The 11,299-nt window shown below is 47.9% G+C and overlaps 1 protein-coding gene across 4 annotated transcripts in view; it reads right to left on the bottom strand.

The window, feature by feature from the left end:
• Positions 1 to 359: 359 nt before the first annotated feature.
• Positions 360 to 11,299, bottom strand: part of ASH1L (ASH1 like histone lysine methyltransferase) — a 176,245-nt gene continuing 165,305 nt past the window's right edge. For all 4 annotated transcript variants that reach the window (XM_034667483.1, XM_034667485.1, XM_034667484.1 and 1 more), the window contains 9 exons: positions 10,339 to 10,587; positions 9,473 to 9,559; positions 8,520 to 8,610; positions 7,606 to 7,744; positions 7,326 to 7,498; positions 5,872 to 6,038; positions 4,313 to 4,353; positions 3,125 to 3,426; positions 360 to 2,778 (listed from right to left, as the gene is read on the bottom strand). In XM_034667483.1, the coding sequence (XP_034523374.1) occupies positions 2,687 to 2,778; positions 3,125 to 3,426; positions 4,313 to 4,353; positions 5,872 to 6,038; positions 7,326 to 7,498; positions 7,606 to 7,744; positions 8,520 to 8,610; positions 9,473 to 9,559; positions 10,339 to 10,587 (1,341 nt within the window). In that variant the 3' untranslated portion in view covers positions 360 to 2,686. The remainder of the gene's footprint in view (positions 2,779 to 3,124; positions 3,427 to 4,312; positions 4,354 to 5,871; positions 6,039 to 7,325; positions 7,499 to 7,605; positions 7,745 to 8,519; positions 8,611 to 9,472; positions 9,560 to 10,338; positions 10,588 to 11,299) is intronic.

The raw sequence follows: 11,299 nt of genomic DNA, 5'->3' as shown, positions 1-11,299 counted from the left end.
TTAACGAATGAATACATGTAAGCTGCTTAGGATGGAAATGGTCTGACACAGGGGCCTGAAGTTACTGTTGCCAAGACTGGGGTCTGTTCACAAAGACGACTGAGGGACGTGTGTATGTGTGCAGAGGACAGATGATTCCTCTGTTGACTGGTTAGGCTGGGCTCCGGCCAAAAAGATCCTAAGACTGAGGAAAGGGCTTTATCCCCTAGTTAACAGTGGTGAGTGTGCCCCTGCGGGGGCCCAGGGTGCCAGTGATGTGGTTTTTAAAAAGATCTGTTTGGCAACACGATGGAGGAAGGAGATCCTGGAAGATAAATGGAGGACAGGAAAGGGGAAAAAACAGCAAGCTCACCACTCTGTTGTTAGGAAAAGTTTTTTCCATTTAATACTAGACTTTCAAGGATTGAGATGCAAGCTTTTTATGCAATTACATCCAATGTTAAAATTGGTAATACATAATTTACAAAGATTAACATCAAAACAATCATCTATTTAGATATGCTTTTGTAAAAAGGAAATATATTAGCAGCATTTATATTTTCCGCAATCACACAGCCTACAGACATGCACACTAACTCTGGATCTATTTGCAGTGATGTAGTGCTTTGCCCCGCGTTTCAAACACCAAAACCCGCCTGGCAGCTAGGGGGTTCTTTTTATTTCATTATTATAAAATAACCGAAAAATAAAAAAAGGCATTAATTTCTACACCAGTAAGAAAAAACAAGTTTTTGCACTTACCTAACATTTGATTGTCTAAAAAACATTTCAGTTTTTAGTCTTTCAACAAAAGAAAGATAAAATGACAGAGCGTAGTGTCTTTTGCTTCTGTTCTCACATTTTACAAAGTTTTTTTCTTTTTTCTTTTTTTGTCTTTTTTAAAATTTTAGTGTTTAACACTATTCAAGGAAATATTGAATTTTAATCTCTTTCTTGTCATTTTCCTGCTTTTTGACTAAAAGGAGACCCCCAAAGTGCCCCTATTTCCCACCTCCCTCCCACCCAGCTCCCTGCAATGAAAACCAAAAGAAACCACTTGGACGGGCGTGGACATGCGACGTTTCCAGCTCCACACGTGAGTATCTTATACCCAGGTCTCATCGTAATGTACAGTGCTTCTCTACAGTAAGAAAATACTCCAAACTATTTTCTTAATTCTCTTTTTTCTTTAATAAAATATTTATTCTGCTTTTTCTCTGCTCAAGGGGATCTTTGGCATCCCCTGTCTCTTGTTTTGTTTTTTTTTTCCCTCAAGATTGACACAGAAAGGAGAAAAAGAAAAAAAGCTTCAATGGAATGGAAGGCGTCAATGTTTCTACCTAAACAAGTCAGAGCGTCGTCATCATCCGGGGAAATGTACAGTGAGGACAGCGTTGGTCCGGGGTCAGAGAAGTGACGGGACGTGTTTACCGCTGTATTGCTTCCTAGTCGCGCAGCAGATATGTACATACATACATACATACATACATATATACACACACAACTTGGCACATTTAAAAACCATCTTTTCTCTTATAAGAACATCTAAAACGTATATGCATATGTGTGTCTGAGAAGACAACAAAGCAAAGCTTTTTAAATTTTATTTTTAAAGAGACAGTATTGTCTGGTAACTTCTGGCCAAGAGAAAGGGAAGGAAGGAGACATCCTGACGTCCCTCCCGCTGCTGCTGTCACCAGGAGGCTGGAGGAGACAGGACGGGTGAGGCGAGCACTGTCTCTTAAGAGGCGGACACTGAGGACCGTGTAATGAAGACGAGAGTAGTGTTTAAACTGATGACGCGCACTCACGACAAGTCCTCTGAGCGTGAACACTGCTCCGCAGTCTGTGTAGTGACTTGTGTGGGTTAGAGGCCACGTCTCCGGAGCCTCTGCACGGAGTCTGTTCTGAGACGCATCTCTGCTCGCCCGGCACGGCAGACACACGCGAGCCACAGCGCGTGAACAGCACATGTGCAGGCGGGGGCCCGGCCTTCTCATTAGAAGAAAACAGGTTCGGCAGGTTATGAAGGTTAAAACAAAAATCATGACAGTAAGTCCTGTGCCCTCTGACCCCATGGGGGCCCTCCCTATTCCATGATTACATTCCGGGGAGGAGGCGTAGGGAAAAGGGCAGCAGATACAAGTGCTTTGACTTGTCAGTTCATGTTTTACTTTGACCTGATTGGGCAAGAAAGGAGAGAGACACTTTCCTGGTCAAGGATCTATCTGGAAAGAGGCCCCAGGTACTGTTTCTGTCTGAGGTCTCTGGGGTAGCTCTTGGAGCCCACAGAGAAGAGACAGGGTGGGATGGGGACCCCCTCCTGCCGGACTGGGAGGGACACCTGGGTATAGGAATCAGCCTGGCAGCAGTGCCTGTGGGACCAGAGGATGACACAGAAAGACCCAAGCTGGGGGCAGGGGCGAGTGCTATGAAGTACCACAAGGCTCCGGCCACCCCGTGTTCCATCCTCCTCCCATTGTGAACCCTCCGGGTGAAGCGGTGGAGAGGAAAACAAGTTAAACTGAACTGTTTAGACAGACCCCCTTCCTCTCCACTAGCTCCAAGGTTTATTAAGTACCTAATGTCAACGACATGGCCCCTTCCCCTTGCTGGACGGACCCTCCCCACCCCTGTCTACACTCAGGACAAGAGGCAGGACTGTTAGCTCCACTGATCACAGATGCTCGAGCTTCTCCTTTGAGGCTCACTTCCGAAAGCTGTTTTCTGGGATGAACAAAGTGCGCCTTCGCAGCTTCCTGCCTGACCCCTCCTCCAGCAAATAGGTCACGTCGATGGCTGAAAACAGAACCAAGGAGGCCCATCAAACACCACCCCCCTGCTCCACGTTCCAGATCTGAGCTCTAAGGAGGTCACAGGAGTCCAGTGACTCCTTTTCTGAACTCTAAGCACCTCGGGCCTTCCTCCAGCCTCAGGAGAGAAGTTCTCTGGGGGGCGGGGGCTCTCACCGCCCACAGTCCCCTTCCCAGGATGGAACCCTGTGCGGGGCCCGTCAAAGAACTATGACATTTTCACAGAACACTTTCCATCCTGGGCAAGTAATGGTAAGTTGTTCTTTTTCATCCCGTCCTCACTAATTTCCCCTTTATCTTAAGCCCTGGACATGAGCCTGATTCTTTCTTACCATTTTTCCCAGGGATCTTTTCAAGGAGACTGAGTAAGATCTGGTTGAGTCGTTCCCGCTGGCTGTGCCGCCGCTCCTCAGGGGTAGAGGCCGGCTGAGACCCCTGACCACTCTCCTCTGGCTTCTTCTCACTCTCGCCCACTTCAGCAGGGGCCCCCTCCCGTTCCGGCTCCTCCAGGCTGGGCAGCTCGTCGGCGGCCTGTTCCTGGCTGGCCAGAACCTCTTCAATCAAGGGCAGAGCATCATCCTCCTGGCCTAGGTCTTTTAGGGGTGGCTTTGGGCGCTCGGACTTCCAGGATGACCTGCCAGAGGGATGTGGGCAGTTCGACTGAGGCCGTGCAGGGCCCTCCAGAGGGGAAGGGAGAGAGGGAGGCACCTCGGGTTGGCTTGAGATCCTGAGTCTAGCTCTTAGGAGCCTTGGCTCCGATCATCACTGTATTATTATTTGTACGAATCACTACCTTTTCCTAAAATCTATTTTCTAATTACAAAACTCAGTTTTCCTTCTTTCAGGAGTCCACACACTATCCCAGAGCTGGTCAAACCGCACAGCTAGTCGTCAGAGAAGTACGACACAGCCTCGTGATGCCTGTGGTCCCAGCTACAGTGAGAATCTGCACGGGGCGTCTGCTTTTCCCGACTCTGTCCTCACGTGCATCACCCAGGACGCTGCCCTCACGGTCAGTGCCGCGGTGGGCGCACGCCCATCCACCAGGAAAGGACACTGAAGGACAGCCTTCACTGCTCCTTCTCTCAGAACAAGACCCTACCAAACCAACACAAATACAAGCCGTGCGCCCACGATGCCCGGTGGAAACTCCGCGCGAACAGCTTCCTGACAGCAGGTCCTCAACACAGGTCCCACGAACTGAGACACCTTGGGGTCATGGGAAAAGCTTGAAAAAGGAGACTTTTCCGAACCTGTCTAGAGTTCTGTTCCAAATCTTATTCTTCTGTTTCTACTCCTTGTGAGTCTCCCTCCCTGCCCCCGACTAAAGCTCCATCAGCAGACCGAGCCTCCTGACACCCAGTGCTTCCGAACCACTGCTGGTGCGACAGGCCACTGTCACAGAGTCCCCAGCCCTCAGGGGGTGGGTCGAGCGGGTCGGTGGTGGTGCTCTTACTCCACTCAAGTTGTTGGCCAACTCCTTATATAAGGGCTGTCCTCATATCCCCCAGGGGACTCACCGCCCTCCGTTCCTCTTGTAGTTGTCTGGGACGTAATGAGGCTGCAAAGAAAGAGAAGTGGTAAGCGTACCGCAGAAGCTGGGTCAGACGAGCCAAGGAGCTGGGGAGGGAAGGAAAACACAGGGGTGGGTGGCTGTGTTTTCCGAGCTGGGTGGCTGTGTTTTAAGGGCAGAAGGTCAGTCCTTTTGTCCGTCTGTAAGGCCACGGTGGTTTTGGTGTCTTGAAAGCCTACGATGACAGTAAGAGGGATGGGCTCCCAGTCCCGTTTGCCCCATCCCAACATTTAAGCAGTTCAGGTTGGGGCTTCAAAGTGAACCTGTGAGCTGTTGCCCAAGCAAGCAAGACCAAAGAAGCTTAGATGAGAGGCAGGGCTTGGTGGTGGGCAGAGAGAATATAAAATAAATACTGTTTAGAGAAATCCAAAAACAATTATAGGAAAAACAGGGACATAAAGTTTGCTTTCTGGTTAGATGGTTTCTAAACATTACAGGAAGATGGTCACAATTTCTGAGAAGCCCACAAAAAGCGGAGTCAAGGATGAGTAGCTTAGTCCAGAGTTTCATGACAGCAAACAGACGGATGGATGGATGTCCAAAGCCTTTGTGGACTGATGTACGGCACAGAAGAACTGGAGGGGTATGTTCACAACAATTTAAAGAAAAAACACATGAGAAAGGCAAGAAATGAAAATGTAAACAGTGGTTATTTTCTGGGTAGTGGGATGATATACAGTTTCTTCTTTTTCTTCTTCTTTTAAAAAGATTTATTTATTTATTTGACAGAGATAGAGACAGCCAGCGAGAGAGGGAACACAAGCAGGGGGAGTGGGAGAGGAAGAAGCAGGCTTCCAGCGGAGAAGCCTGATGTGGGGCTCGATCCCACAACGCCAGGATCACGCCCTGAGCTGAAGGCAGACACTCAACCGCTGTGACACCCAGGCGCCCCTACAATTTTTTCTTCTTAATGCCTCTGTACTTTTCACATTTTATATAATGATGGTGTCTTATATTTTAAATGTAAATAAGGAAAAAGCCCTGAATTATTTTCACCAAAGTCTTCTCAGGGTTCTTGCTATTGTCTCTGCTTGCTTCTTAAAATTATGGATATGAAGACACAACAAAAAACTACACTAGGAGCTCAATGGCCAAGACTGTAAAGAAGGGAGAGAAAAAAGAAGAAAACCTGACTATAACATGGATATCAACAACCTGCTCAGAAACAGCCCATGCCAGGAAATGCAGAATAAATGTATTTATGCTGTTTAAAAATCCCAAACAGGGGCGCCTGGGTGGCTCAGTCAGTTGGGCGTCCAACTCTTGATCTCAGCTCAGGTCTTGATCTCTGGGTCATGAGTTCAAGCCCTGTGTCAGACTCCATGCTAGGCACAGAGCCTACTTTAAAAAAGAAAAAAAAAAAAAAAAACCAACTAGAGACAGATTCCTAGAGTTTGGGATGGACTCACAGGAGGAAGCAGCAGAGAGACTGAAGGTTCCTACCCGAGGAATTCTGTGCATGAACTACATTGCCCTGACATGACAGGTAAGAGGAAGGAGACTTACTGAGAAATCTCTTTTGGGCGTGAGCTTCTTGGGGAAGTGGTCGAAGGCGTAGGGCTTGGTGCAGACAGGGTAGCGGTTCCGGTGGATCTTGTAGAACAGGTGTGCGGACTTGTCCAGCCGGTAGTCACAGATGTACACATCTTGCTCCTTCACTCCTTTGGGTCTCCCTAGGAGTTCACATATTGTTAAAGAACCCTCCTGCCTTCCCCTCCTTCACCTCGAGCTCGAGCTGCCCAGAGATGAGCCCATACCGCTGGGAGGCATCTGGTGATCGCAGAAGAAAGGAGAGTCCCCAGACAGCAGTGCTGGAAAAGGAGAGGGGTGTGTGTGTATCTCAGAGTGTAAGGGCAGGTCACAGGGTGGGAAGGAACCAGACAGGCAGCTCATCCAAGTGCTGCAGGAATCTGGGAGGGAACACAGAGCAGAGTGTGGGGATGTCAGGAGAGAGGAAAGGCAGGATGAATGAGGGGAGCATATTTGGAAATAAGCACTTTATAACTGGGGGATGAAGTCCCCAGAATCATGGAGCCCCAAGCGGCCGATGCTTGAATGGAATACATATTCTTCTGGACTATTTGCTACGAGAGAGAAGGCGAGGCAGCCGAGCTCACTAATGGTGACAACTGGACACACTGAGCTTTTACTGTGAGCCCAAACTGGGCATGGGCTTTTGCAGATTACTTCATTTAATCTTTACAAAACACTGTGATAGGTACTAATCCCTACTACCAGTAGGTTAGGTAAATTGCCCAAAGACACACAAGTAAAAAGTGGTGGGGCTGGAATTTGAAAATAACTGTCTGACTCCACAGCCTACACTGTTAACCACGGAGCTTAGGAAGCTAGTGTACTTTCTGGGTTTGTTTAATGTCCAGAGTTGATATGGCCTTTGGGATTCTGGAATGGGTGGGTGGAAGAACATGCCTTGTGATGATACTAATAGAATGCTGAGTACATATTATTAAGAAATAACTAAATTTAAAAAAATTAAAAAAATTTAAAAAAGGGGGGAATTAACATTTATTATCAAGAAAAAAAAAGAAAAAAACAAACAAAAAACATTTACTGAGGGGCGCCTGGGTGGCACCGCGGTTAAGCGTCTGCCTTTGGCTCAGGGCGTGATCCCGGCGTTGTGGGATCGAGCCCCACATCAGGCTCCTCTGCTATGAGCCTGCTTCTTCCTCTCCCACTCCCCCTGCTGTGTTCCCTCTCTCGCTGGCTGTCTCTATCTCTGTCGAATAAATAAATAAAATCTTTAAAAAACAAAACAAAACAAACAAACAAACCATTTACTGAGTACCAAGCTCTAGCTAAAAGAAGAAAAAATATAGCTCTTTGAAGCTTCACAGCTAGCCTGGGACAATCTTTTATCAGAGACAGTAAGAATGGAGTGGCAACAGCAGATGAAGGAATAGGGACACGAGGTCATTTCTTCAGCAGCTTAGGTCACTTACCTTTACAATACGTATAAAGGTCCAGGACACAGCAGGTCCCCACCACAGCCTCCAAGGGAATGATCTCGTAGAGTGGCACCCGAAACAGCTCATTGTGATAGAAACGGCGGGATGGTGAGTGGTGGGTCTCGTGGGGGCGGAAGTAGTGATGACCGAAGGCAAAACGTTCCTCTCTAAGGAAGAAAGGGAGAGGTTTAGTCGCCTGGCAAGATCCTAGGCAATATTCAGCTCTGTGCTGGAAGGGCAGAGCTGGAAGAAAGAGAGGACCTCAAACACGTACTTTTCATTCTTCCAAAGCTTCTCAATGCGGAAGATGTCCAGTTTGTCTCGGTTAATGTGTGACAACAGTCGGTAGGACTGGCGGACTGGGTGGCCATCAGGTGTGCGCCGGCTATCCCGCATCAGGTATACACAGTCGCCTAGGAAGGCACAGGACAAGTTCAATGATGCTTGCGTGAACTCTGTGAGGTGTCCACTGGTCTGACCCAAGGTCTATATGGAAGGGCTTAAAGTCTAAAACAAACAACAGATACAGAGAGCTACCACTGGCAGTCTAACAGCCATGGTCATCAATTCCGGACTATGAGAGTGGCCCAAGGGAAGACCTTTCCAATTCTTGGAATCCTGTATGTTTTTCTCAGTCCTAGAATTAGCTTTATGACATCCTGGTCTCTCCAAATTAGTTTTATTTGGTGGCGGGGAAATGTACGAAGCCCAAGAACTAGAGGATACACAAAACCCGTACTGTTAACCCTTGAACAACACGGGTTTGAGCTGTACATGTCAAATTATACACAGACTTTTTTTTTTTGTTTTTGGATGAATACAGTTCAGTACTGTAGATATAATGTAAAAAACCTTATGATTTTAACATTTTCTTTTCTCTAGCTTACTCCAGTGTAAGCATGCAATATATCAATACATGTTAACATACAAAATATGTGTTAATCGACTACTTACGTTACCAGTAAGGCTCTGGTTAACAGGCTATTAGCAGTTAAGTTTTTGTGGAGTCAAAAGTTGTATGTGGATTTTTGTGCGGGGTGGGGGGGAGTTGGTGCCCCTAAACCCTGCATCGTCCAAGGGTCAACCATATTCAACTGCTATGAAACGTCATGTGGTGACAGTAACTATTACGCAGAGAGCAGACACTCCCACCACTCAGAAAGGGAGAGTCAGCTTGTGTATGCGCACCTTGACGAAGCAACAAGTCATCTCGGAGCAAACAGATGAAGTAGACACAGCCGGGCTGGGCATAGTGGGGCCGAGGAATCATGGGTACCTCCTGATAAGAACGGAAAGCAAATGGTAAGGGCTAGGACTACGACACCAGCCTACTGATCTCCATTCAAGAGGAAAAGAACTCAAACCTAGAATTTGCAACCAATTTAAGACTTACTGTTTGGTCATTTCAACACAACACACGTGTACACAAAGATGAAAGCAGCCGGAGCTGAACAGGGAAAGTGAAGGCAGAGAACAAAACTGACAGGCCAAGTACATAAACTAGCCGTACGAGGCATTAATAGTATGGCTGCTCTTGCAGTCCCTGGGGAGCATGAAAATGTGTGAGGGGGGACAGTGACTGTCACAAGGACTCAGGGAGGCCACCAGCATTTAGTGCCCAAGGGCCAGGGACGCCAGACATTCTGCAGCACATCCCTCAGAGCACAGAAATGTCCGCTGAAAATGACAACACTGCTGTTAAGAAATACTGCCTAAAACACTTCCCTGTACAGAGGAGACCTGCCCGAGATCACATGTATAAACACAACAGAACCAAGACAAAAACCCATTTGTAACTTGGGCAAGTTACCCAACCCATTGTCTCTCCTGGAAAGTGGGCCTAAGACTAACCTGTGTACTTGAGTTCTGACTTCACAAGTACTTCTTTCATGGACAGTTGACAGTGTTTATATAGTACCATTGCTTCCTCAATTTTCTAAGTATTTTATTTCCCCTTTGACCACACACTTGAGAAAAGAAAGGGCAGAATTATTACCCTAGTGTAAAGTGTAAGAAACTAAGGCCCAGAGAGGTTGAGTGACTTATTAAAGGAAATTCAGTGCACCAGGAGCAAAGCAGGTAAGACACCATGTGCTACATCTCCTACTTGTAGATCAGAGGGTCACCAGCGGGCAGCTTACTCTGTCCACAGGCCTCGGGTCGCACTGCTCACAAAGGTAGTGCTCCACGTCCGAGTTCACCCCCATACAGTCACAGTGCTGCCACACCTGTGGGGACGAGAGTGCAGTTGGGAGGGGGACTCAGACTTACTGAGAGAAGTGCTGGGGGCTAAGAATAAAACAGAAAAAGAATTAGCAGTAGTAAAGTCCAAAGGGAACTAAGGGTTAAGTGGGTGAGGGAGAAATTAGAGATAAATGGTTTAAAATAGGGGGAAAAAGAAGAAGAGCTTGTCTGAACACACGCACGCTGACTGGTCCGTACTACACACAAGCGGGAAAGGAAGTGAGGAGCTGGTCAGAGAACGGGAGGATGAAGGAGCACAGCACACGCCGGTGCTCACTCGGCGGCACACCCCAGTGACCGGGCCACGTGGAGGCCTTAGTCACACCATGCTTCTCCGGGCTGTTGCCTAATTCCAGCCTCCTGACCGCCCTGGACACCCCGCTCCTCTCAGCTCCACTTCCCCTTCAGTAGGGGATGGGTTCAGACACTCCTCCATCGGGAGCTCCGTCCACTATGCTCCTGAAGAACGCGGCAACGCTGACGCTGTTCTGGCGTCAAGCCCTGTCCCGCACAGGAGCGTTCTAGTCGGTTCAGATGATGTGAGGCGCACGCAGTGGGATGCGGGCAGAGAGGACGGGTGGGAAAGGAAGGGAAGGGGAACATGCCAGAGGTACGAAACAGGAGAAAGGCCATCTGGTGCAGAATGGAAGAAACCACGGTAGAACTCAAGTTCCTAAAGAGCCCATAAGCCAAGCACAGAGGCCTTGTCACATGTGGCCGCCACACCCCTGAAAAGCAGGCCTGTGCCCTGCTTGGGCCTCACCATGCACTTGTCGCACTGGATCATGAGGCCTTCATCCTTGTGCAGGCCGCAGACACAGCGGATCACATCGTCGTCCTTCTCGTGCATGTTCTCCTTCTCGGAGACAGACGTCTCGCTGCTGTCGGCCTCACTTGCTGTCTCTCCCACAATTTCATCAATCTGGGCTGATGCCTCGTGCCTGGCATTGTAGTAGGTCTTCCGTAGGCGGCAAACGTCTCTCCCAATTGGGGATTTACGCCCATAGTACTTCTGAAGAAAGCAGGAAAAAGAAATCCTGTTTGGTCTTCTCAATGTGGCTTAAATATACCTGAAGAGGGGCACCCAGCTGGCTCAGTTGGTGGAGCTGTGACTCTTGATCTCAGGGTGGTGAGTTTGAGCCCCATGTTGGGGGCAGAGCTACACACACACACACACACACACACACACACACACACACCCGGAGGAGGCAGTAGGATTTTCATTGTTCATCCATTTTGGTTAACAGATTTTCAATACCAGTAAGTGTCAACTAAAATGAATAAAACTTAGAATCTGCATGATGGTTTCCCATTTGCCCTGTTGCTCTGTCATTCAACTCAGCCACAGGCCTTACTGTCATCAGCTCAAACACACAGTGAGCACGGAATATGAATTATTATCACAAGTGCACTGACTGTCTGGCAGATGCTGGGGACAGAGCTACAAGCTTTGGATATGGAAACTGGGTTTCAGTAGAAAGCGTGTTATAATTCAGGACTGATCTAATTCTTCTACTTGTCTGTTTTTCTCTCGTTTCTGTCCTCACCTCAATTTTTCCTTTATCTTGTAGCTCCTTTTGTCCTTCCAATTCCTCTCCAAGGTATTTCAAAATCACTGAAAAGCTTCCTCTTTTCTATGTACCATACAATATTCCATCTTCTTTAAATCAGTTCAAGGCCACCTTCTCATCAATGAGCTTCCCCTAATCTACCACCCATTAGCC

This window comes from Ailuropoda melanoleuca, chromosome 8 (assembly GCF_002007445.2).
Source record: "Ailuropoda melanoleuca isolate Jingjing chromosome 8, ASM200744v2, whole genome shotgun sequence".
NCBI classification, from domain to species: Eukaryota; Metazoa; Chordata; class Mammalia; order Carnivora; family Ursidae; genus Ailuropoda; species Ailuropoda melanoleuca.
Note: the sequence above shows the minus strand (reverse complement) of the source record. Positions and strands in the feature narration are given on the sequence as shown.